The sequence below is a fragment of the Pongo pygmaeus genome, chromosome 2, assembly GCF_028885625.2.
Source record: "Pongo pygmaeus isolate AG05252 chromosome 2, NHGRI_mPonPyg2-v2.0_pri, whole genome shotgun sequence".
NCBI classification, from domain to species: domain Eukaryota; kingdom Metazoa; phylum Chordata; class Mammalia; order Primates; family Hominidae; genus Pongo; species Pongo pygmaeus.
The window spans coordinates 800,325-828,138 of NC_085930.1; the positions used below are offsets into that span (position 1 = coordinate 800,325).

General features: G+C 36.6%; 1 protein-coding gene and 1 pseudogene across 1 annotated transcript; both read right to left on the reverse strand.

The window, feature by feature from the left end:
* Positions 1-715: 715 nt before the first annotated feature.
* Positions 716-6,325, reverse strand: LOC129033302 (olfactory receptor 5H14-like). The gene is made up of 2 exons (XM_054481583.1): positions 6,261-6,325; positions 716-1,663 (listed from the first exon to the last, which is right to left on the reverse strand). The coding sequence occupies exons 1-2, from the start codon at positions 6,315-6,317 to the stop codon at positions 716-718; spliced, it is 1,005 nt and encodes a 334-aa protein (XP_054337558.1). The 5' UTR covers positions 6,318-6,325.
* Positions 6,326-15,192: 8,867 nt separating this feature from the next.
* Positions 15,193-16,156, reverse strand: LOC129033305 (olfactory receptor 5H6-like; annotated as a pseudogene).
* Positions 16,157-27,814: the final 11,658 nt, after the last annotated feature.

A 27,814-nucleotide genomic window follows, 5' to 3' on the forward strand; every position in this document is an offset into this window, starting at 1 on the left:
CAGATTATCTACATACAGTCACAGCTGGAAAAGGCATTAGAAACCATTGTAGAAAGTTAGAGGCAACTTACCTCTTCTTACTTTTGCAAGCACACTACATAAAGAGTACCCTTTTAGGCTTTGGCAATATCTTCACTGTTAGCTCCCTTCTCAGTTTTTCTCCTCATTCCATTTCCATTTTTGTTTATTTCTTTACCTGATATGTGAGTTGATTTTCTACAAGAAGTAGAATTCACTCCTTCTCAATGAAGTGGAATAAAAGATCACTTGATGGCTAGCAGAATTCTTGGGATTTACCTATGTTCACCAAAACACAAATCTACCTTCACAACAGAGTTAAATGTGTTGAGTGTCTCGGGTAATATAGTTGTATTAGTATCAAAATCATCATACTCAAGTCCTTATCAGATGACATAGACTATCTTAGCATTTAATGCATTTATAAAGCCACATTGAATAACACACAACACTGTAAAATATTTTTATTTGCTTTCTGCTGACATTATTTGATTATGATATGAACATGACTAAAAATTTTTAAATGCTATTGAATAACATTAGGAGTGTATTTATTAGTTTACTAGATACTAACACCTTAGGTCCTTAAAGTGCTAGGACTTTGCAAAATCTTTGAATGCTGGCAAAACATAGATACCTTTAACTTGAACAATCTTGGGAAAATTTTAGTAAATAGAGAACAGAGATTATATGAGATCTAAACATTTCTTTTGAACATTTTTGTGAATGCATCTATTACTTGTTTGTTTCTCAGGCTGTAGATCATGGGATTTAATAAAGGAACTATGACAGTGTAAAATAGAGACTCCATCATATCTTGGTCATCAGCCTGTGGGGATGCAGAGCCCACATACATGAAGGCGAGGGGGCCATAGTATAAAGATACACATAAGAGATGAGCTCCACAGGTGGAGACAGCTTTTTGTATCCCTTTGACAGACTTATTTTTTAAGATTATAAGGAGGACAAGTGTATAAGATATAAGAATAGTTCCAATGGTAAAAACTTGAACAGAACCTGCGAAAATAAAAACCATTAGAAAGTTAATAGAAGAATCAGTACAGGAAATCTTTAACAATGGGATAATGTCACAGTAAAAGTGTTGTATTATGTTGGAATTACAGAATGTTAATCTGAATAAAAAAACTTCATGGATTAAAGCATGAAGAAGGCCACCTATAAATGACAAGACTAATAGCTGGATGCATAGTCCGTTGGTCATAATGGCTGGATAAAGTAAAGGTTTGCATATGGCTACAGAGCGATCATACGCCATTGTTGCCAAGAGAAAACATTCTGTGGTTACACCAATTGCAAAGGAAAAAAATTGTATCTTGCATTCAGAGAGAGATATCATCTTACTCTTAGCTAAGAAGTTGATCAGCATCTTTGGAGTCACTGTGGATGATAACCAAGTATCCACAAAGGCCAAACTCCCAAGGAATAAGTACATTGGGATATGAAGATGAGGGTCTTTCCAGATGAGAACAATTAGACCAAGATTCCCCATGATGGTGATGAGGTAAATTACCAAGAATGCCAGGAAGAGGGATATTTTCCACTGTGGTTGATATAAAAATCCTGTGAGAACAAACTCTGTCAGCAATGTTGTATTTTCCTCCTCCATGTCCTCACTGCATGTCCTCTAAAAAATGAAACAAATGTAAAGGAACACTTGGAATGGAGTTGTGAGTTGAAATTGGGGAAGAAGTGTTGAAATAAACTATGTAATTATCAGAGCCCTCTTAATTTTTTTATCAGTACTCTAATTGATGCACCCTATATTTGAGCATTTAAATACATGGAAAAATAATACATTTTGGTTTGAAAATTGTGTAGGAAATAACATGTTGAGATTAAAAAAGATGCATTATCCAAATGTACTAATTTTTTGTGGACTCTACTGAATGTAACAGAAAAACCTTCTGTCTGGGGCATGGATGTAGGGTGAAGGAAAAAAGATATTTGAAAGGCCTGTGTTAAAAATGGAATAATGTAATGTGAAGAATCTCAAACTTTATTCTTCACATGATAAACATGCACCAAATATTTTAAAATGGGAAATGGCATATATATATATACATATATATATAAAATATATGTATATATATATATTTTTTTTTTTTGAGATAGAGCTTTGCTCTTGTTGCCCAGGCTGGAGTGCAATGGCATGATCTCAGCTCCTCCCAAAGTGCTGGGATTACAGGCATGAGCCACTGCACCCAGCCCATCATAGTATATTTTAAAAATTTAGTTCTTGATAGTGTAAAAAGTGTGCTGCGGGAAGGAGAAACTGATTCAGGAATCCTAATTAGAAACTTGATACTAAGGTCAAGGGGATCCCAAATTAGATTACACATGATAATCATCTGGGAGAGTTTCTTCATGAAAAATACAGATTTTGAGGTTTTAATGTACAAATTGATTATTTCAAGAATGAGGTCTAGGAATCTGTATTTTACAAATACCCTCAAGGCGATTGATATGCATGTGTAGTGTCTAGTCCCTGTGTGATATGATATTGGAAGAGATGGTAAGACAAATAAATAGATTCAAAAGAATTCAGAATGTAGAGTCTCTAGTTTCTGTGACATATTTGGTATGAAATACATCATCAGTGAAAGAGAGAGAAGTCACTTGGTGACCAGGTAGATGGACATTAAACATTGGGGATTAGAACTCGAATTGCTGACAAGTTTTTGGAGTGAGCATCACATCTGAACAACTAGGTAAGATTCAATCAGTAATATGGTCCTATTCGAACTTAATAGAAATAATTACTTGAAATCATTGTATTATTTGAAAGCATCATTAGGAATGATGTACAAAGTGACTATACGTTCTTTATAAGATGGCCAAGATCTAATCCTCTTTTTTGACACCCATGTCTTGGGGGCTGTCAGAGGTTACCTACTGCTATGGAAGCCAAAAAAACTAGAAACTCATTTTCCCATTCTTCTTGCCTCTAGAGTGAAGAAATAATTATCTAGGATGGCAATGAAACCCACTGATCCTACATTTAGAATATGGATAAAAGAAGAAAAAAAAGACAGGATCAAAAGTGGATTTTAGTTGTAAACTCAGCCATGGCAGCAATACAATGAATCCACTGAATGCATCCTTCATTTGACAGTGTGAGTTATCAAATTACACCCAGAAGTGGGGATAAGAATACAAGAGTTAATTTTTAAGTGACTGACTTTAAGAGTTTTAGCCTAAGAATGTGATTAATGAGAAAGAATGAGTATTTCTATCAGAATAGTCTGAAATAATTCTTAGAATCATTATGCTCAAAACCAGTTTCAATTGTTTAATGTCCTAGTTCACCACAAGTTGTCATATAAAGTCATAATAAGGTTAACAACAAAATAAAATATCATTAAAGGAACAATGTTATCTTACAACTATTTATTCTATCCATATCATAGTCATGAAACTAAAATATAGAGATAAGCCAGTAATAGTTATCTAATTTCAACCTGGCTATTTTGACAGCTTGTATACCCAATCTAAAATTATGGTAAGTTAAATAGCATTTTCAACATTTCTACAAAGCATAATGAAAATTATAGATATTTGTTCTTACCCATATTTTGAAAGAAATTTAGGAGATCCTCTAAAACCATTAGGCTTTCTAAAACAGAAAAAATACAATTGCACGGGAATGCCAATAACACAGGTAGCAATTCATTGCCTATTCATTCTTTTTGGAGGCTTCTTTCCCCAAGCTCAGGAAACTGCTGTTTATATAAATTTGAATTAAACAGAAGAGTCATTCAACTGCACAACTCTGTACTTTTGCCAGAAGACGACTGAATGGAAAACTGAAATTCTCATAAGAGTGCCAAGGGATTCCCTGTGGAACAAACTGAAGTTGTTCTCCTGTGTATTGTGGATTTGGACATATATGAGAAGTCCAGATTGTCCCCAATGGCGTTTAACTTCTGGAATCATAAACACTATTTCATGTAAACACTTCTAGTTTTAACAAATGAAATAATATTTTATGCACTATTTACCACCACAGATGACACTTCTGTCATGTTTGTATAAACTTTAGTTAAATGTGAAATTTACTCTTAGTGCTTTGATTAGTATAAGCTTGTCTAAGGTAATCAAAACATAATTTTAATAAGGCCAAAGTTTCTGATGCCCTTTAGGAGACAAACCCAAATACAGTTGTCTTCCCCATGAAAATTGCAGCTCAAATTTTAGACATATATCTAGTTCTGCCATATTATGCTAAAATCTGCTGGGAAATCTTATCAGACAAAAGTCAATGGATGAGCCAATGAAAAATAAAGACAAGGACTGCAGTGGGAGGTGCCCTAGAATTTTTCTGACATGAGAAGAGACACATAGACCAATGGAACAGAATAAAGAATGAGAAACAAATCCACACATCTACAGTGAAGTCATTTTTAACAAAGGTTCCAAGAACATACATTGGGGAAAGAGTCTCATCGATAAATAGTGCTGAGAAAACTAGATATCCATATGCAAAGGAATAAAACTAGACCCTTATATCTCACCATATCAAAAAATAAAATCAAAATGAATAAAAAGCTTCAATCTAATAGCTCAGACTATGAAACTTCTACAAGAAAACATTGAGGGAAGTCTCCAGGACATTGTTCTGGGCTAAGATTTCTTGAGCAATACCCTACAAAAATAGACAACCAAAGAAGACATGGACAAATGGGATTGCATCGAGTTAAAAAACTTCTGCACAACAAAGGATACAATCAACAAAATGAAGAGACAACCCACAGAATAGGAGAAAATAGTTGTAAACTACCTACCTGACAGTGGATTAATAACCAGAATATATAAGGAACCCCAACCCCTTTATAGGAAAGAATCTAATAATCTGATCAAATAAAGGGTAAAATATTTGAATAGATATTTCTCAAAAGAAGACGTACAAATGGTAAGCAGGTATATGAAAAGGTGGTTAATATCCCTGATCATCAGAGAAATGCAAATCAAAATGGCCTGGCATTTAGTGCCTGCGGTTTTTCCAGGCACACAGTGCAAGCTGTCAGTGGATCTACCATTCTGGCATCTGGAGGACAGTGGCCCTCTTCTTACAGTTCCACTAGGCAGTGCCCCAGTGGGGACTCTGTGTGAGGACTCCAACCTCACATTTCCCCTTCGCACAGCCCTAGTAGAGGTTCTCCATGAGGGCTCTGCCCCTACAGCAGACTTCTTCCTGAACATCCAGGTGTTTCCATGCATCCTCTGAAATCTAGGCAGAGGTTCCCAAATTCTTTCCTTCTGCACACCCACAGGCCACAGGGAAGCCATCAAGGCTTGGGGCTTGCACCCTCTGAAGCAACAACTCAAGCTCTACCTTGACCCTTTTTAGCTACAACTGCAGCTGGAGCACATAGGATGCAGGGTGCCATGTCCAAAGGCTGCAAAGAACAGAGGGGCCCTGGGCCCAGCCCATGAAACCATTTTTCCCTCCTAGGCTTCTTGGCCTGTGATGGGATGAGCTGCCATGAAGATCGCAGAAATGCCCTGCCGACATTTTCTGTACTGTCTTGGCTATTAATATTTGGATCCTTGTTACTTATGCAAATTTCTGCAGCAGGTTTAAATTTCTCCCCAGAAAATGGGTTTTTCTTTTCTGCCACATGGCCAGGCTACACATTTTCCAGACTTTTATGCTCTGCTTCCCTTTTAAAGATAAGTTCCTGTTTCAGAAAATCTCTTTGTTCACACGTATAATCATACACTTTTAGAAACAGTCAGGTAACAAAACATCTTTAATGCTCTGTTGCTTAGAAATTTCTTCTCCCAGGTATCCTAAATCATCTCTCTCAAGTTCAAAGTTCCACAGATCTCTAGGACAAGGGGAAAATGCCACCACTCACTTTGCTAAAGCATAGCAAGAGTGACCTTTACTCCAGTTCCTAATAAGTTTCTCATCTCCATCTGACTATCTCAGCCTGGATTTCATTGTCCACATCACTATCAGCATTTTGGTCAAAACCATTCAACAAGTCTCTAGGAAGTACCAAACTTTCCTTCATCTTACTGTCTTCTTCTGAGTCCTCCAAACTGTTCCAAACTCTGCCTGTTACCCAGTTCCAAAGTTGCTTCCTCATTTTCAGGTATCTTTATAGCAGTGCCCCACTCTTTGGTACTAATTTTTTGTATTAGTTCATTCTCATACTGCTATAAAAAACTACCTGAGACTGGGTACTTTATGAAGAAAAGAGATTTAATTGACTCACAGTTCCATAGGCTGCACAGGAAGCATGGCTAGGAGGCCCCAGGAAACTTACAATCATGGCAGAAAGTGAACGGGAAGCAAGCACGTCTTACCATGGCAGAGAAGTAGAGAGAGTGAGCAAAGAGAGAAGTGCCACACACTTTTAAACTGCTAGGGCTCGTGAGAACTCACTCACTATCACAAGAACACTAAGGGGGAAATCTGCTCCCATGCAATCACCTCCCATCAGGTCCCTTATCTGACACATGAAGATTACAATTTGATATCAGATTTGGGGGAGAACACAGAAACACAGAACACAGAGCCAAACCATATCAATAAATAACACAGGAGTCACTGAAAACTCTTCAGAAGGGTGCACTAAGCAGTATAATATGCATACATAGTTACTGGCTTTACACAAAATTAAATTATATTCCCATCTACTTGTGTAACATAATGCTGGAAATAATGAGGAGGATGAAGAAAGAGATTTAAGGCATTCGGAATGTAGCATCACTAGGATATTGTAAGGCATTCAGAATGTAGCATCACTAGGATGCAAATATTTAGCCCCATATTTGATAGGAAAGTAGTATTCACTGAAGGAAAAAGGAGTCACTATGTGAGTAGATAGTCATCCAAAATAGAGACTGAGAATTCAGATGCATTGACAAGTGTGTAGCGTGAACACGCCTTGAACATCGAGATGAGTTGGTTAGTATTAGTAATATAATATTACTAGAGCAATAGAAATAAAAAAATAATTTGGGTGTCATTAGAGTAGATGAGGGCATAGTTATGAATTATTTATCTATTAGAGAGTATACTGAGAAAAGAGAAGTATAGCAAGAAAAAAAAATGATGGTATAATGACCTAATTTTCTTTGGATATAGTAATAGGATTGCTAGTAATGGTATCGCTGGGTCAAATGGTAGCTCTGTTTCAAGTTCTTTGAAAAATTTACAGACTGCTTTCCACAGTGGCTGAAGTAATTTACATTCCCACCAACAGTATATATGTGTTCCCTTTCTCTGCAGCTTCTCCAACATCTGTCCTTTTTTTTTCTTTTTTTACTTTTTTTTTTTGACTGGTGTGAGATGGTATCTCATTGTGGTTTTGATTTCCATTTTCTCTGATGAGTAGCGATAATGAGCATTTTTTCATATGTTTGTTGACCACTTGTATGACTTCTTTTAAGAAGTATCTGTCATATTTGCTCATTTCTTAATGGAAGTATTTATTTATTTATTCTCATTGATTTAAGTTCCTTATAGATTGTAGATATTAGACCTTTGTTGGATACACAGTTTGCAAATATTTTCTCCCTTTATGTAGGTTGTTTTTTTTCTCTATTGATAGTTTCTTTTGCTGTGCAAAAGTTCTTTAATTAGGTCCCACTTGTCAAGTTTTGTTTTTGTTGCAATTGATTTTGTGGACTTAACCAAAAATTCTTTACCAAGGCCAACATTAAGAGGGGTATTTCCTAGGGTTTCTTCTAGGATATTTATAGTATGAGGTCTTACATTTAAAAACTTAATCCACCTTGAGTAAGTTTTTGTATATGTTGAAAGGTAAGTGTTCAGATTTGTCCTTCTGCTTCAGGCTAGCCAGTTATCCTATTGCCATATTGACTACAGAATCCTCTAACCACTGCATGTTTATGTTGAACTTGAAGGTCAGATGGTCGTAAGTGTGTGACTGTCTTTCTGAGTTTTCTACTCTTTTCCATTGGTCTTTGTGTTGGTTTTGTACAAGTACTATGCTGGCTTAATGGAAATCACTGCATGTAGAAATTAAGAAATTTTTAATGGGTTTAGTGAGAGCAATTTTCCTTAAGTAATAGAATAAACATCATCAAATAAGAAGTGAATGGGAAACAAGTAGCACAATACTGTGGGAATGAGATAGAGTACTCAAAGAAATGTGAACACTTAGCATTTGTCTGCTGCTCGTAGACTAATTTAATATTTTTTCTCCTGTAGAATATTGAAAAGTTCTCAAGAGAAAAGATAGACAGATTGAGAGGAGAGAAGAGGAAGATGTTGAGAGGAGAAAAGGGACAGGAAAAGCAGAAACGGAGATTTGTGTGGGTCAAATAAAACAAGAAGGAGGAAGGATAGATAGGTAGAGAATCATGAAGTCATAGACGGGTAAGTGCAAAAAAGACAAGTCACAAAATAGAAAGAGAGGAAGTATCAGAGATTCATTAAGGCAAAATAGAAGCAAAGACTCAGAAGTTTTGTTTGGATGTGTGCATTGACCCTAGTGTTCATCAACACCAGCTAGAGCTCTGAGAGTCTTTTATAAAAAATTAAAAGTTTATTTTTCCTGTGGAATTCGTGTGTGATAGTCTTGGACTTGAAATTTTACTTACAAATTTCCCACTGTTCATGAAAATATTGAAACTGAAAGTTTAGTTCATATTTAAATTTTGATCTTCCTTTGTTATTAAAGTAATTAAAAGTAAATTTCCCAAGAAACTTTGCTGGTTTTGAGAGTACTTTATTCTCCTTCCAGTTTTTTGTTTTTGTTTTTGTTTTTTTGCAGAAAGAAATCAGCCAAAGACTGAATCCTGATACAAATAATATAAAGAACAAATGGCAGCAATTCCAATTTTAAGTAAATTTTTATATGGAAAACATTTTCTTCCACACAATCCTGAATCACAAAATAATGAACACTTCTCAAAAGTTTTTACTGGAATACTTTTAAATTTGTAAGTGCTGAATAAGTTAGGGAAAGTATGTTTTCTGATATATATATATATGTATTAATATTCATATATAAAATGCTCAATAAAAATGTGTGTATCTCTACATACTGCTGTATATATGTATCTATATATAAAATATTTAAATTATTGTCAGAAGTTATAGAGAAGTTAATGTTTAATTGACAGATCTTAAAATTTTAATCAGAATGTGTGATTACACAGAATGTACATTTATATCAGAATCATCAGAAAGCTTTTTTATATAAAAACCATAATGAAAGGAAAGTTTAAACTGAGTTTTAAACCATATCACATTCTACTTTGGCCAGGGATGGTGGCTCACACCTGTAATCCCAGCACTCTGGGAGGCTGATGCGTGTGGATCACCTGAGGTCAGAAGTTCAAGACCAGCCTGGCCATGGTGAAACCCCATCTCTACTAAAAATACAAAAAATTAGCCAGGAGTGGTGGTGTGCACCTGTAATCCCAGCTACTCAGGAGGCTGAGGCAGGAGAATCGCTTGAACCTGGGAGGTGGAGGTTGCAGTGAGCCGAGATCGTGCCATTGCACTCCAGCCTGGGCAACAAAAGTGAAACTCCGTATAAAAAATAAAAATTCTACTTAACCAGAACCTATCATACAAAGTGATTATAGTTGGGATAACAAGCTAATAAATCATCATTATAAAAACTCATTTATCAAGAATTTTGCTTATCTAGATTTTAGTCATGATAATAAAACATGAAGATTATTTACTCTTTTTTAATTTGTCTATAATTTTCGCATGCTCTATATCAAATCTAAAATTATTATGAATTACATTGCATTTTAAACTTTAAGAAGAATAACAGATATTATAAAATCATTTCTCTTTTACCAATATCATAGGAAATTATGGAGATCCTTTGAAAGAGTTTGGCTTTCTAAAGCAGAGAAAAATACATAATAGTACAGAACTGATAATAACACAGGTAGCAATTCTTTGTACACTGATTCATTTTGGAGACTTCATTTCCAATCTCAGAAAAATGTTTATATAAACTTGGCTCTATGTGGGTTCAACACAAGGGTTCATCAATTGTATATCTCCACTGTGCCGGGACAGGAAGGTGTAGAGAACTGGAGCATCCCTAAGAGCACCTTAGGATTCCCTGTAGGAGAAAGTGAAGATCTGCAACTGGGCATTGTGGATTTAGATGTGTATAAGAAATGCAGGTCCTTTGGGTATATACCATGGAATACTATGCAGCCATAAAAAATGATGAGTTCATGTCCTTTGTAGGGACATGGATGAAATTGGAAATCATCATTCTCAGTAAACTATCGCAAGAACAAAAAACCAAACACCGCATATTCTCACTCATAGGTGGGAATTGAACAATGAGAACACATGGACACAGGAAGGGAAACATCACACTTTGGGGACTGTTGTGGGGTGGGGGGAGGGGGGAGGGATAGCATTGGGAGATATACCTAATGCTAGATGACGAGTTGGTGGGTGCAGCGCACCAGCATGGCACATGTATACGTATGTAACTTACCTGCACGTTGCGCACATGTACCATAGAGCCTAAAGTATAATAATAATAATAATAATAATAATAATAATAATAATAATAATAAAGAAATGCAGGTCATCCTACAGTGTACTATGGACTTCAGAATCATAAATATTAAGTCACTGTAAGCCAATTCTTGCTTTTAACAATTGAAATTAAACTCTATTCCACACGACACTTTTGACATCTTATGCAAACTTCACTTTATAAAATTGGATGCTCTGAATGCTGTGATTAGTATAGTGTGATCTCAGCTAGTCAAAACCTGGTTTTAATAAGGCCAAAGATCTAGATTCCCTTCAGAAGCCAGCCCCAAGTAAAATTGTCCTCCTCATGCAAACTGAACCTCAAATTCCAGACATATATCTTCCAGGTAAACTTATATCTGACGAGAAATAAGGGGTTTTACTAGGAAAAGGTCAGGGGGAAGAAAAAGGTAAAATAAAGACAATCTTGCAGTGTATTGCCGCTTAGTTGGTGCTGTCACTATGTCTTAATATAGCCATTCTATCATCCTATTCAATTAATATATATATATTTTTCCAGAGTCCAGGTGTAAGTCTTTGACTGACAACTCCAACTGCTCCTTCTCTCTATGGAACCGCCCACTGGGATCTTCTTGACTTCTACCCACAGAGAGTCAATTATCAAGACAGAGGAATTATAATAGTGAAAGAGTTTAATAGTCATAGAGCCGGCTAAATGGGAGACTAGAGTTTTATTATTACTCAAACAGCCTCTCCGAAAATTCAGAGGCTAGTGCTTTTTTAAAGACAGTTGTTAGTTTTTAAAGATAGTTGATCGTTTTAAAGATAGGTGTTGGGCAGGGGCAAGGAAATGGAAAATGCTGATTGGTTGGTTTAGGGATGAAGTTATAGGGAGTCAAAGCTGTCCTCTTGAGGTGAGTCCAGACGAGCTGGTCTACAAGTCAAAGTGGTGCCTGCTAGTTCATCAGAATACAGGGTCTAAAAATATACCTTGAACACCAAACTCGGATTTGACAATAGTAATGATATCCATAGGAGTAATTGGGCAGATTAGGAATCCTGTGGCTTCTGGCTGCATGGCTCTTGAGCTACAGTTTCTAATCTTGTGATAATTTGTTAGTTTTTCCAATGTGGTCTGGTCCCCAAGGAAGGAGGGGGTTTGTTTTTAGTAAGGACTGTTATGCTCTTTGTTTCAAAGTCAAACTTAAACTAAATTGCTCTCAAAGTTAGTTTGGCCTACACCCATGAATGAAGAAGGGCAGCTTGGATATTAGAAGCACTACTTATCCTATGTCAGATTCACTATCATGATTTTCCCAGGTGAGATTTTTCTGTCTAAATTTTTGCAAAGTCAGTTTCATCTATATTTCTCTTTATTATCGCCTGCCTGTTAACTCCAAATGTACTAAGCCTCTTGCTTAGTTACCTTTTCACCCCTGAGAATAAAAGGAAACTAGACAAATGCCTCATTAGGTCAATTCCTCAGATCAACCAGGTCTTCCTTCTTTAACCACGTTTACACCTTGGTCAATGTCTGAGCTCCAAGCAATAATGAAAAATGTCCCTGTCCCAAATAAAAGTCCCAGAAATTTCCTGTAGAACTTAGAATCCTTCTTGGATCATATGATCCAGGACTCTCTGAATTTCACCAATTTATTCAAATGGTACTGGAACCTGGTGAAGCCTGTAGCTGAAGCCAAATGCTAGGCAACTAAAACAGATAATAAAGATCCACCCCTTGGCTGGGCGCGGTGGCTCACGCCTGTAATCCCAGCACTTTGGGAGGCCGAGGCGGGCGGATCACGAGGTCAGAAGATCGAGACCATCCTGGCTAACACAGTGAAACCCCGTCTCTATTAAAAATACAAAAAAATTAGCCTGGCATGGTGGCGGGCGCCTGTAGTCCCAGCTACTCGGGAGGCTGAGGCAGGAGAATGGCGTGAGCCCGGGAGGCAGAGCTTGCAGTGAGTCGAGATCGCGCCACCGCACTCCAGCCTGGGCGACAGACAGAGTAAGACTCTGCCTCACAGAAAAAAAAAAAAAGATCCACTCTTCAATCTTCCAGGAAAACACACCAAAAGCTGAGAAAATAACAAATAATCTTCTAGAAGCCATCCCATAATATTTCCTCAATAATTCACTGGTCTGTCATGCAGTCTTGTAAACACAAAAGGAAGAACCATTTCTGTAAGGCAAGATTAGAAGTACTATTTGTAAAACATTCCGGTCAATCCATGTTGAGTACTAAATTCATAGGTTGTCATAACCATTAACCTTTTCTTTTAATTTGGTTTATTTCTGTTGGTTTGGTTCATTGGCACTTTGGCTATTGAGTATACCAGTACCTTGTTATTTTCCTTGTGATAGTCGTCATTGTAATCTTCCTGGTATGCTGTATTTTCTCAGTAGTCTTATAGCCATCAAAGTATGCCAGGTTTTCTCACTATGATTAGAATGGCAAAAAAAGAAAATAAATAAAATAAAATAAATAAATAAAAATAACTGAAAAAGAAGCTGCCTTAAGAGACTAGAAATTGTAACTTATGAGTTCTATGCTGAGACAGAGATAAACCAGAAAAAGTGGCCTGTGTGCTTGAGTTTCTGTCAATAATTCATAACTGAGAGGGAGGCTGACCAAAAGGGAAAAAATAGTTAATATAATTAAGTAAAACTTCCTTAGGCTGAAGTGGCTCCAGCAGTGGGTTCCTAAGCAAACAGAAATGCAATTCAGTGTAAAAGGTAAAACAAAAGTTAAATTTAAACAACCAGAAAATGCCAGCTCACCCCTAACTAGGGACTTTTCACTGGAGTGAAATAATGCTAGTGCTTCACTTTAACCAATAAAATATTTCTTTTTGCATTCCTTCTGCATTCACCTTATAAGAGCCTTCATCTCACATGTTCTCACTCATAGGTGGGAACTGAACAATGAGAACACATGGACACAGGAAGGGAACATCACACTCTGGGGCCTGTCGTGGGGTGGGGGGAGGGGGGAGGGATTGCATTAGGAGATATACCTAATGTTAAATGACGAGTTAATGGGTGCAGCACTCCAGCATGGCACATGTATACATATGTAACAAACCTGCACATTGTGCACATGTACCCTAGAACTTAAAGTATAATTAAAAAAAAGAACCTTCATCTCCTCTCTTGCCCCTTCAAAAAGCCCCAAACCACATGCAGTCTCGTGTTGCAAAATAAATCACCATCTCCTCAAATAACCACTAAATTCTAGTGCCACTACATTCATATTTTAACTATATATGTATCTATGTATATATATTACATGACCCTACATACACATAAAAAATAAACATGTGCATAGATATTGATACCTGAAACATATATGCATATAATCAGGTATCAATGACAATCTAACAAGAGGCACTGAAAGAGATATAACTCATTAGAGTTTTGTTTGCAAAAAACAATCTGACAGCAATGTTGCGGAAGTAAGTGAGTGCTAGAGGATGGAGGAAATAAGTAACTAGAGGTTTCCAAAACAATATGTGAATAGTTGTTAGGGTAAGGGCCTCAGTGGTATCAATAAGAATGTGAAAGGAATTTTGGTGTCTAAACATCTTCATCTTTCGACAGAGTGGAATGGTCGATGAATAACTCATATACTTCAAGAGTATGAAGTGTGAAGAAGGCTAACAATCAAAGACTTTTTGAGGCAGAAAATATCCAAACTCTTTCTCATGTTCATCTTTTTCCCTCTACTCACTGGGCACTGTGATGTCATATCATCTTAACATTATTTGAACTTTGGTGATGTGATTTTAAAGCACCTGGTTGTCAAGAACACATTCCAGTAACCTTGTATTATGACTTATTCTTTAAAAAATCTTAGTAGCTTCATTTTTTTTCTAGGAAGATTAAGACCATTTTCTTCCCATTATGCCACTTATCTTTTCTTCTCTATGCCTACTTCATATTAGTTCTTCTATTTAAGCTTTTAATTTTCTGAATTAGGGAAGAGTTTCAGATTGTCTAAAACATAAACATGCTAGAAAGGAAGTTAGAAGCAAACATAGAAAGTTAGGGGCAGCTTTTCTTTTCCTGCTCATATAAGCACAATGAGTTAACAGCATTCTCTTACACCTGTTAACACCTTTCTCATTTTATTTCCAATTGTGTTTCAATTTCAGTTTATTTCTTTACTTGAAATGTAAGTTGATTTCATACAAGAAGTGGAATTCACCCTTTCCCAAAAGTGAAATGAAAGTCCTTTTGAGGGCTAGCAGAATTATTGGGATTTACTTCTCTTCACACAAACACAAATTTGCCTCCACTATGAGTTAAATGTGATGGGCGTCTCAGGCAATATAGTTGTAATAGTATCAAAAGCATCATACTCAAGTCCTTATCAGATGAACTAGAAATTTTAGCATTTAATACATTGATAAAGATGCATTGATTAACATACAATACTGTAAAATATTTTTATTTGCTTTCTGCTGTCATTATGACATAATTAAAATTTCTTTAATGCTTTTGCATAACATATAGGAATATTGTAATTAGTTAATTAGGTTCTAACATGTTAAGTCATTAGAGTGCTAGGACAGTTATAATTACAAAAAAATTTGAAAGTTGGCAAAAACTTAGGTACCTCTAACTAGCATAATTTTGTAACTATTTTATTGAATAGAGAAGAGAGATAAGTATGAAATGTAAGTATTTTATTTTAACATTTTTGTGAGTGAACCTATTACTTGCTTATTTCTCAGGCTGTAGATAATATGGTTTAACAAAGGCACAATGATAGGGTAAAATAGAGACTCCATCATATCTTGATTATCTGCTTGTGGAGCTGCAGGGCCCACATACATGAAGAGAAGGGGGCCATAACATAAAGAGAGAGGTACGCAATGGGCTCCACAGGTGAAAAGGCTTCCCTTATGCTTTTGTTAGACTTCTTTTTTAAGATTGTAAGGAGAACAAACATATAAGATACAAAAACAATCCCAATGGTTAAAACTTGAATTGAACCTGAGAAAATAAAAAAAATAGAAAATTAATACAAGAATCAGTACATGAAATCTTTAACAATGGGATAATGTCACAGTAAAAATGTTGGATCATGTTGGAGTTACAGAAAGTTAGTCTGAATAAAAAACCTTCATGGATTAAAGCATGAAGTAGGCCACCTAGAAATGACAAGACAAATAGCCGGATGCATAGTTCATTGGTCATAATGACTGGATAAAGTAAAGGTTTGCATATGTCTGCATAGTGATCATATACCATTGTTGCCAAGAGAAAACATTCTGTGGTTACACTGATTGCAAGGGAAAAAAATTGTTTCATGCATTCAGAGAGAGATATCATCTTACTCTTAGCTAAGAAGTTGATCAGCATCTTCGGAGTCACTGTGGATGATAACCAAGTATCCACAAAAGCTAAACTCCCAAAGAATAAGTACATTGAAATATGAAGGTGAGGGTCTTTCCAGATGAGAAAAATCAGACCAAGATTCCCCATGATGGTGATGAGATATATTACCAAGAATGCCAGGAACAGGGGTATTTTCCACTGTCGTTGATATAAAAATGCTGTGAGAACAAATTCTGTCAGTAATGTTGCATTTTCCTCTTCCGTGTCATCACTGCATTTCCTCTAAAATAAAATGCAATAAATGTAAAAGAAAATTTGCGGTGGCATTATGAGTTCAAATGGAAGAAGAGGTGTTGAAATAAACTGTACAATCATCAGAGATTTCCTAAGTTTATTTATCAGTGCTATAGTTGATGAATATACATTTGAGGAATTAAAGAAATAAAAAATGATAAATTTTAATTTAACAATTTTTCAGGAATTAACAGATTTAGATTAAAAAGATGGATTCTCTACATGTGCTAAATTTGTGTGGGCACTATGGAATGTGGCAGAAAAATCCTGTGTCTGGTACATGGATGCAATGTTAATGGAAAAGGATTTTGAAGATTTTGGATTAAAAATAAATAAAATGAATGCCATGTGAAAAATCTTAAACTTCACTCTTCCATAATAGGCATGCACCAAATATTTTAAGTTGGGAAATGGCATCATAACATTTTTTAATTTAGTGATTGATAGTGTAGAAAATGTGCTACAGGAAGGGGAAACTGACTCATGGATATTAACTAAAAACTTGTTACTAAAGTCAAGGTGATCCCAAATCAGATTACACATGAGAATCATCTAGGAGTGTTTTTTCTATGAAAAATACAGATTGCGAGGTTTTAATGTGGAAATTATTTCAGAAACAGAGTCTAGGGATCTGCATTTTGAAAATACCCTCAAAGCGATTCAAAAGCATGTTAAGGGTCTAGTCCATGTGATGTCATTGCAAGAGACAGTAAGACAAAAAATAGATTCAAAAGAATTCAGAATGTAGAGTCCCTAGTATTCTGTGACATATTTGGTGAGAAAAAAAGTGGTTAATGAAGGAGGGAAAAGTCACTTGGTGACTGGGTAGGTGGTCATTAAACATTGAGGATGGGAACTCAGTTGCACTGGCAAGTTTTTGGAGTGAGCATCATGTGACCAATTAGGTGACATCCAATCAGTAATGTGAACCTACTATAGCTTAATAGAAATAATTACTTGGAATCATTGTGGTAGTCAAAGACATAGTTAAAAATGATGTATCCATTGGAGATTAGACAAGTAAAAAAAAGAACGACAAGAAAATAAACTTAAGGAAATTATATTAAGAGAGGTAACAAAGTGGATATGCATCCTTTATAAGATGGCCAAAATCTTATCCTCTTTTTTGCCACCCAAGTCTTGGCGGCTGTCAGAGGTTACCTACTGTTCTAAAAGCCAAAGAACTAGAAACTCATTTTCCCATTCTTCTTGCTTCTAGAGTGAAGAGACATGATCTAGGATAGCCAATGAAACACACCGATTCTACATTTGGAATATGCAGAAAGAGGGAGAAAATAGTACAGGAACAAAGGCAGATTTTCTTTGCAAAGTCAGCCAAGGCAGAAATACTAGGACTCCACCTAACGCATCTTTCATCCACAGCAAAAACATTTACAGTGTGAACTGTCAAATTATTGTCAAAATGGGTATAAGGATACAAGGGTTAATATGTAAGTGACTCACCTTAAAAGTTTTAATCAGAGAATGTAATTAAGTAAAAGAATGGGTATTTGTATCAGAAAAATTGGAAATAATTCTAAGAATCATTATGATCTGAATCTTTAAACCCAGTTCTAATTATTTAATGTACTAGTTCACCAGAAGTTATCTTATAAAATCATTATAAGGTTAACAAAATACTAAAATATCATTAAAATAACAATTTAGTCTTATAACTATTTACCCTATCCATATTATAGTCATGAAACTAAAATATAAAGATAACCCAATATTTGTTGTCTAATTTCAGCCTGGTTATTTAGACAGATTGTGTACCCAATGTAAAATTGTAATGAAATAAATAGCACTTTTAACATTTCTATGAAGCATAATGAAAATTATAGAAATTATTTCTTCCTTACCCATATTTTGAAAGAAATTGTGGACATCCTTTAAAACTATTAGGCTCTCTGGCCAGGTGCAGTGGCTCACGCCTCTAATCCCAGCACTTTGGGAGGCCGAGGCGGGTGGATGACCAGAGGTCAGGAGTTCGAGACCAGCCTGGTCAACATGGTGAAATCCCGTCTCTACTAAAAATACAAAATTAGCTGGGTGTGGTGGTGTGTGCCTGATAATCCCAGCTACTCGGGAGGCTGAGGCAGGAGAATCTTTTGAACCTGGGAGCTAGAGGTTGCAGTGAGCCAAGAGAGCACCATTACACTCCAGCCTGGGTGACAGAGCAAGACTCTAAAAAAAAAATTTTAAAATAAAAAACATTAGGCTTTCTAAAACAGAAATAAAATATAACAACACAGGAACACCAACAACACAGGTAGTAATTCATTGCATATTCATTCTTTTTGGATGTTTCTTTTCCCATTCTCAGGAATATGTTGTTAATATAAATTTGAATTGAACATAGAATCATTCAATTGTACAACTCTGTATTTTTGCCAGAAGATGAAGGAGCAGAAAACCAAAATTCTCATAAGAGTGCCAGAGGACTCCCTAGGGGTAGGACAAATCAGTGCTGTTCTAGTGAGCACTGTGGATTTGGTCATGTATGAGAAGTGCAGGTTGTCTCAAATGGCAGTACAAACTTCTGGAATCATAACCATCATTTCATTGTAGACACTTCCAGTTGTAGCCATTGACATAGTACTTATGCCACTATTTACCACCACAGGTGGCACTTTTGGCATGTTTGTGCAAGTTTTAGTTCACATGTGAAATCTACTCTTAGTGTTTTGATTAGGATGGACTTCCCCAAAGTAATCAAGACATAATTTTAACAAGGTCAAAGTTTCCAGTTCCCTTCAGGAGCCAAACCCAAATACAGTTGTCTTCCCCATGCAAATTATAGCTCAAATTTTAGACATAAATCTCGTTCCCCTATTGTAAGCTAAAGTCTCATGGGAAACCTTATTAGGCATAGCTGAACAGGAGAGCAAATCGAAAAACACAGACACCACACTGTAAGGTGTCCCATATCTGCGCTTCTTAAACCATGATGCCTATGACTTTCCCAGTGATGTTGTCAAAATGTGGATTCTGTTTCAGTAGTTCTGGCGTGAGTCATTCAGGAGCCTTTATTTCTAACAAAGTGAAGTCTGTGGACATTTGCATCCAACAGACCTTCATCATGGGAGGACCTAGATTATCAGAGATACTTGATCATGGAGAAACAATAAATGATAAATGTGACTGGTATGCAAACAGAGAAAGCAAAGAAGGGTCAGATGTGTTCAGTGAGGCCAGCATGGGGAGGCTGTCAACGAACCTTGGAGTGTAGTTCAAGGTTGTGTTATTTACCCCAATTTACAGAAAAAAACTATTGAAGGATTTTGAAAATGATGGTAACATGTTCAGATTTTTCTTTGGAGTACATGTAGAGTAACATTAATGAGTATCCATTAGGAAATAAAATGTAATATACTTATTTGAAATATTCATATTTCATATTTAAATAGCCCATGTAAATTTTTTGGCTGTAAAAGGACTCTTTAAAGAAAAAATGTAACTTAGATCATGGATGGTAAGCTAGTTGGTATGCAAAGGGCATATTTGCTTGGTAGACATGTAAATCAATTATCTGTTCTCATAGAATTTTTCTAGAAAGAGACAAAGAAGTGGGAAAATACTGCATAGATAATACAGGAGTCACTGAAAACTCTTCTGAAGACTGGACTAAGCAGCTTAATATACAGAGATAGATATTGACATGACACAAAATTAAATTAAATTGCCTCATCCTTGTGTAATATAATGTTGGCAATAATGAGGAGAATTCAGAAATAGATGCTGAAGCATTCAGAATGTAGCACCACTGGGACTTAGTCACATATTTGATTGGAAAGTAATTTCAGTGAAGGAAAAAAGGAGTCACTTCGTGAGTAGGTAGTTTGTCATCGAAAATACAGACTGAGGACTCAGATGCATTGACAAGTGTGTAGTGTGAGCATGCTTTGAACATGAAGGTGAGTTGTTTACTATTAGTAATATCATTCTACTAGAGTAATAGAAAAAATAATTTGCAAGTCAGAAGCCATAGTTATGGATGTTTTACCTATTCTAGAGAACAGGAAGAAAGAGAAACAGAGCACACACAAAAACACTTGATGGTATAATGATCTAATTATCTTTTGGTATATATGCAGTAATTGGATTGCTGGGTCAAACGGTAGCTCTTTTTTAACTTCTTTGAGAAATCTATAGACTGCTAATCACAGTGGCTGAACTAATTAATACACCTTCCCACCAACAGTGTATAAACACTCCCTTTTCTCCACAGCCTTTCTGGCATCTGTTGGTTTTTTACTTTTAAAAAAGCCATTCTGACTAGTGTGAGATGGTATATCATTTTGGTTTTGATTTGCATTTCTCTGATGACTACTGATGATGAGCATTTTTTCATTGTTTGTTGACCATTTGTATCTCTTCTTTTAAGAAACATCTGTTCATGTTCCTTGCCCCATTATTAATGGGTTTATCTGTTTTTTCTTGTTGATTTGTTTAAGTTCCTTATAGATAGATTACAAATATTAGCAAATTGTTAGATGCATAGTTTGTGAATAATTTCTGCCATTCTGTTGGTTGTTTGTATACTCTGTTGGTAGTTCCTTTTGTTGTCCAGAAGCTCTTTAGTTTAATTAGGACCCATTTTTCAGTTTTTGTTTTTATTGCAGTTGCTTTTGGGAATATAGCCAAAAAATATTTACCAAATCTAATGTCAAGAAGAATATTTTCTAGGCTTTCTTGTATGATTTTTATAATTTGAGGTCTTACATTTAAATATTAATTTATCTCAAGTTAATTTTTTTTATATGGTGAAAGGTAAGGATCCACTTTTTACTTCTGCATATGTCTAGCCAGTTGTCCCAGGACCGTTTATTGAATAGGGGATCCTTTCTCTATTGCTTGTTGAAGATCAGATGGTTGTAAGTGTATGGATTAATTTCTGAATTTTCTACTCTTTTCCATTGGTCTATGTGTCTGTTTTTGTGCCAGGAACATGCTGTTTTGTTTATAAAGACACATGCACTCATATATTCATTGTCATGCTGTTCAAAATAGCAAGACATGGAATGAAACTTGCCATTCACCAGTGGTTAATTGGATTAAAAAATGGGGTAAATACACACCATAAAATAGTATCCAGCTGTAAAGAAAATAAAATCATGTCCTTGCGACAGCATGGATGCAGCTAGAGGCCATAATCCTAAGCAGGTTTAATCCTAATTCAGGAACAGAAAGCCAAATGACACATGTTCTCACTTATAACTTAGAGATAAACATTGAGCACAAATGGAAATAAACATGGGAATAGTAGGCACTGTGGACTACCAGCGTGGTGAGAGAAGGGTGGAGTAATGGGTTGAAAAACTACCTATTGGGTACTATGGTCACTACCGGCTTGCAATATGCACATGTAACAAACCTGAATATGTAACCTTCATGTCTGAAAAAAATGTTGATTTTGTTTGTAAAAAATGAAAAAAAAAACTTGAGAAAGTTATGTTAAAAGGTTATGAAAGGGATGAATGTCATTCATGAGGTGGATAAAATCTGAAACACTTTTCTACTACATGACTCTTTGTGGCAAAGAATTTCACCTAGATTTTCTGACCAAACCCATCCGAAATTTGGAGATAGATGGAGACAAATGCACAGGAATAAAGAAAAAAATAGTGCAAAGGCAGTTGAGGCAAAAATATCAAGATCCTATCACATGCATCCTGCATCTACAACAATGCCATTGAAAATGTAAGCTGTGTCATTGGAAGCACAGAAGCAGAAACAACCACCCTCATGAAGCTGCTATCAGAATAAGATTTTGGCTGCTGACTGGCTGTTTTGCTTCCTCCTGTTGCTGCCATATTATCCAGCTGACTTCTCCAATTTCACTGTGATTTCTATGGTAAATATCAATTCAATAACTTACTTCCTGTTGCAACCCAAAGCCCTGGGATTTTCAAAAGAGAGACCAGGGAGAGAAGAGAAAAGGATACTGAGCAGAGTGTTGAAGGGAAGAAGTGGGAGGGAACTAAAAAGCTGAGTGTTGTGGACATAAAGAGAGAGGGAAGATGTGAAGTGTGATGCAGTGAAGTACAGGGGAAAATGACAAACTAAATGCTCTAGTAGGACAAGGAGTGAAGGGAAATCACTGTGTATAGAAATTACGTGATTTTTTTGTGTGATTTTTTTTTTTTTTTTTTTTTCCCAGGCACAGTGGCTTACTCCTGTAATTCCAGCACTCTGGGAGGCCGAGGTGGGCAGATCACCTGTAGTCAGGAGTACAAGACCAGCCTGGCCAACATGGTGAAATCTCATCTCTACTAAAAATATTAAAAAAAAAAAAAGAAAAATTAACCAGGCATGGTGGCGGGCAGCTGTGATCCCAGCTACTCAGGAGGCTGGGGAAGGAGAATCTCTTGAACCCGGGAGGCAGAGGTTGCGATGAACTGAGATCATGCCACTGCACTCCAGCCTGGGCAACAGAGCAAGACTCCATCTCAAAAAACATAACAAAACAAAAATTAAATTAAGTGATTTTTAGTGGCTTTAGTGAGAACCGTTTCCCATATGTAATAGAATAATGGTCTGCAAATAAGAAGTGAATGGGAGACAAGCAGCAGTGAGGGAATGTGATAGAATACTCTAAGACATGTGGAGAACAGTTGGCATTTGTCTACTGCTCACAGAGTAATTTAATATTTTTCCACTTGTGGAATATTTAAGAAGAGTTCTCAAAAGTAAAGATAGACAATTGAGAGAAGAGGAGAAGATGATGTCTAGAGGAGATAAAGGATAGGAAAAGGGGAAAGGGAAATTTGTGTGGGTGGGTGAAGTACAACAAGAATGAGGAAGAAAAATAGGCAGAGAATAATGAAGTCATAGGTGGGTAAGTGTAAAAAGACAAGCCACAAAACAGGGAGAGAGGAAGTATCAGAGATGCACTAAGGCAAAATAGAGGGATGGGCTCAGAAGCTTGTGTTGAACCCGTGCATTAACTCTGGTGTTCATGAATACCACAGAGAGCTCTGAGAGTCTTTTCATTTTCTTTAAAAAAATTTCAGTTATTTTCCTATGCAATTTGTGTATGATAAAGAGACTTTGAGTATAATTTTTGCATAAATTTTCCACTGTTCATGAATATATCAGCATTTTCTGAAAGTTTACTCCATATTTATTTATTTTTTTATTTTTTTTACTTTTTTTTAATTATGCTTTAGGTTTTATGGTACATGTGCACAATGTGCAGGTTAGTTACATATGTATACATGTGCCATGCTGGTGCGCTGCACCCACCAACTCGTCATCCAGCATTAGGTATATCTCCCAATGCTCTCCCTCCCCCCTCCCCCCACCCCACAACAGTCCCCGAAGTGTGATGTTCCCCTTCCTGTGTCCATGTGTTCTCATTGTTCAATTCCCACCTATGAGTGACAGCATGTGGTGTTTGGTTTTTTGTTCTTGCGATAGTTTACTGAGAATGATGATTTCCAATTTCATCCATGTCCCTACAAAGGACATGAACTCATCATTCTTTATGGCTGCATAGTATTCCATGGTGTATATGTGCCACATTTTCTTAATCCAGTCTATCATTGTTGGACATTTGGATTGGTTCCAAGTCTTTGCTATTGTGAAAAATGCCACAATAAACATACGTGTGCATGTGTGCATGTGTCTTTATAGCAGCATGATTTATAGTCCTTTGGGTATATACTCAGTAATGGGATGGCTGGGTCAAATGGAATTTCTAGTTCTAGATCCCTGAGGAATCGCCACACTGACTTCCACAAGGGTTGAACTAGTTTACAGTCCCACCAACAGTGTAAAAGTGTTCCTATTTCTCCACATCCTCTCCAGCACCTGTTGTTTCCTGACTTTTTAATGATTGCCATTCTAACTGGTGTGAGATGGTATCTCATTGTGGTTTTGATTTGCATTTCTCTGATGGCCAGTGATGGTGAGCATTTTTTCATGTGTTTTTTGGCTGCATAAATGTCTTCTTTTGAGAAGTGTCTGTTCATGTCCTTTGCCCACTTTTTGATGGGGTTGTTTGTTTTTTTCTTGTAAATTTATTTGAGTTCATTGTAGATTCTGGATATTAGCCCTTTGTCAGATGAGTAGGTTGCGAAAATTTTCTCCCATTTTGTAGGTTGCCTGTTCACTCTGATGGTAGTTTCTTTTGCTGTGCAGAAGCTCTTGAGTTTAATTAGATCCCATTTGTCAATTTTGGCTTTTGTTGCCATTGCTTTTGGTGTTTTAGACATGAAGTCCTTGTCCATGCCTATGTCCTGAAAGATAATGCCTAGATTTTCTTCTAGGATTTTGATGGTTTTAGGTCTAACATTTAAGTCTTTAATCCATCTTGAATTGATTTTTGTATAAGGTGTAAGGAAGGGATCCAGTTTCAGCTTTCTCCATATGGCTAGCCAGTTTTCCCAGCACCATTTATTAAATAGGGAATCCTTTCCCCATTGCTTGTTTTTCTCAGGTTTGTCAAAGATCAGATAGTTGTAGATATGTGGCGCTATTTCTGACGGCTCTGTTCTGTTCCATTGATCTATATCTCTGTTTTGGTACCAGTACCATGCTGTTTTGGTTACTGTAGCCTTGTAGTATAGTTTGAAATCAGGTAGTGTGATGCCTCCAGCTTTGTTCTTTTGGCTTAGGATTGACTTGGCGATGCGGGCTCTTTTTTGGTTCAATATGAACTTTAGTTTTTTCCAATTCTGTGAAGAAAGTCATTGGTAGGTTGATGGGGATGGCATTGAATCTATAAATTACCTTGGGCAGTATGGCCATTTTCACGATGTTGATTCTTCCTACCCATGAGCATGGAATGTTCTTCCATTTGTTTGTATCCTCTTCTACTTCCTTGAGCAGTGGTTTGTAGTTCTCCTTGAAGAGGTCCTTCACATCCCTTGTAAGTTGGATTCCTAGGTATTTTATTCTCTTTGAAGCAATTGTGAATGGGAGTTCACTCATGATTTGGCTCTCTGTTTGTCTGTTATTGGTGTATAAGAATGCTTGTGATTTTTGTACATTGATTTTGTATCCTGAGACTTTGCTGAAGTTGCTTATCAGCTTAAGGAGATTTGGGGCTGAGACAATGGGGTTTTCTAGATATACAATCATGTCATCTGCAAACAGGGACAATTTGACTTCCTCTTTTCCTAATTGAATACCCTTGATTTCCTTCTCCTGCCTAATTGCCCTGGCCAGAACTTCCAACACTATGTTGAATAGGAGTGGTGAGAGAGGGCATCCCTGTCTTGTGCCCGTTTTCAAAGGGAATGCTTCCAGTTTTTGCCCATTCAGTATGATATTGGCTGTGGGTTTGTCATAGATAGCTCTTATTATTTTGAGATACGTCCCATCAATACCTAATTTATTGAGAGTTTTTAGCATGAAGGGTTGTTGAATTTTGTCAAAGGCCTTTTCTGCATCTATTGAGATAATCATGTGGTTTTTGTCTTTGGTTCTGTTTATATGCTGGATTACATTTATTGATTTGCGTATATTGAACCAGCCTTGCATCCCAGGGATGAAGCCCACTTGATCATGGTGGATAAGCTTTTTGATGTGCTGCTGGATTCGGTTTGCCAGTATTTTATTGAGGATTTTTGCATCAATATTCATCAAGGATATTGGTCTAAAATTCTCTTTTTTGGTTGTGTCTCTGCCTAGCTTTGGTATCAGGATGATGCTGGCCTCATAAAATGAGTTAGGGAGGATTCCTTCTTTTTCTATTGATTGGAATAGTTTCAGAAGGAATGGTACCAGTTCCTCCTTGTACCTCTGGTAGAATTCGGCTGTGAACCCATCTGGTCCTGGACTTTTTTTGGTTGGTAAGCTATTGATTATTGCCATAATTTCAGCTCCTGTTATTGGTCTATTCAGAGATTCAAGTTCTTCCTGGTTTAGTCTTGGGAGGGTGTATGTGTCGAGGAATTTATCCATTTCTTCTAGATTTTCTAGTTTATTTGTGTATAGGTGTTTGTAGTATTCTCTGACAGTAGTTTGTATTTCTGTGGGATCTGTGGTGATATCCCCTTTATCATTTTTTATTGCATGTATTTGATTCCTCTCTCTTTTTTTCTTTATTAATCTTGCTAGCGGTCTATCAATTTTGTTGATCCTTTCAAAAAACCAGCTCCTGGATTCATTAATTTTTTGAAGGGTTTTTTGTGTCTCTATTTCCTTCAGTTCTGCTCTGATTTTAGTTATTTCTTGCCTTCTGCTAGCTTTTGAACGTGTTTGCTCTTGCTTTTCTAGTTCTTTTAATTGTGATGTTAGGGTGTCAATTTTGGATCTTTCCTGCTTTCTCTTATGGGCATTTAGTGCTATAAATTTCCCCCTACACACTGCTTTGAATGCATCCCAGAGATTCTGGTATGTTGTGTCTTTGTTCTCGTTGGTTTCAAAGAACATCTTTATTTCTGCCTTCATTTCGTTATGTACCCAGTAGTCATTCAGGAGCAGGTTGTTCAGTTTCCATGTAGTTGAGCGGTTATCAGTGAGATTCTTAATCCTGAGTTCTAGCTTGATTGCACTGTGATCTGAGAGATAGTTTGTTATAATTTCTGTTCTTTTACATTTACTGAGGAGAGCTTTACTTCCAACTATGTGGTCAATTTTGGAATAGGTGTGGTGTGGTGCTGAAAAAAATGTATATTGTGTTGATTTGGGGTGGAGAGTTCTGTAGATGTCTATTAGGTCTGCTTGGTGCAGAGCTGAGGTCAATTCCTGGGTATCCTTGTTGACTTTCTGTCTCGTTGCTCTGTCTAATGTTGACAGTGGGGTGTTAAGGTCTCCTATTATTAATGTGTGGGAGTCTAAGTCTCTTTGTAGGTCACTCAGGACTTGCTTTATGAATCTGGGTGCTCCTGTATTGGGTGCATATATATTTAGGATAGTTAGCTCTTCTTGTTGAATTAATCCCTTTACCGTTATGTAATGGCCTTCTTTGTCTCTTTTGATCTTTGTTGGTTTAAAGTCTGTTTTATCAGAGACTAGGATTGCAACCCCTGCCTTTTTTTGTTTTCCATTTGCTTGGTAGATCTTCCTCCATCCTTTTCTTTTGAGCCTATGTGTGTCTCTGCATGTGAGATGGGTTTCCTGAATACAGCACACTGATGGGTCTTGACTCTTTATCCAATTTGCCAGTCTGTGTCTTTCAATTGGAGCATTTAGTCCATTTACATTTAAAGTTAATATTGTTGTGTGTGAATTTGATCCTGTCATTATGATGTTAGCTGGTTATTTTGCTCGTTAGTTGATGCAATCTCTTCCTAGTCTCTATGGTCTTAACATTTTGGCATGATTTTGCAGCGGCTGATACCGGTTGTGCCTTTCCATGTTTAGTGCTTCCTTCAGGAGCTCTTGTAGGGCAGGCCTGGTGGTGACAAAATCTCTCAGCATTTGCTTGTCTGTAAAGGATTTTATTTCTCCTTCACTTATGAAGCTTAGTTTGGCTGGATATGAAATTCTGGGTTGAAAATTCTTTTCTTTAAGAATGTTGAATATTGGCCCCCACTCTCTTCTGGCTTGTAGGGTTTCTGCCAAGAGATCCGCTGTTAGTCTGATGGGATTCCCTTTGAGGGTAACCCGACCTTTCTCTCTGGCTGCCCTTAACATTTTTTCCTTCATTTCAACTTTGGTGAGTCTGACAATTATGTGTCTTGGAGTTGCTCTTCTCGAGGAGTATCTTTGTGGCGTTCT

Excerpts from the sequence above, each read along its gene's own strand:
- LOC129033302 (XM_054481583.1), bottom strand. The coding sequence starts at position 6,317 with ATGATTGTAAGTTTCCTGGGGCCTCCTAGCCATGCTTCCTGTGCAGCC. Across the intron at positions 1,664-6,260 it reads CCTGTGCAGCCTATGGAACT|AGGACATGCAGTGAGGACAT; the intron begins GTGAGTCAATTA and ends TTCATTTTTTAG.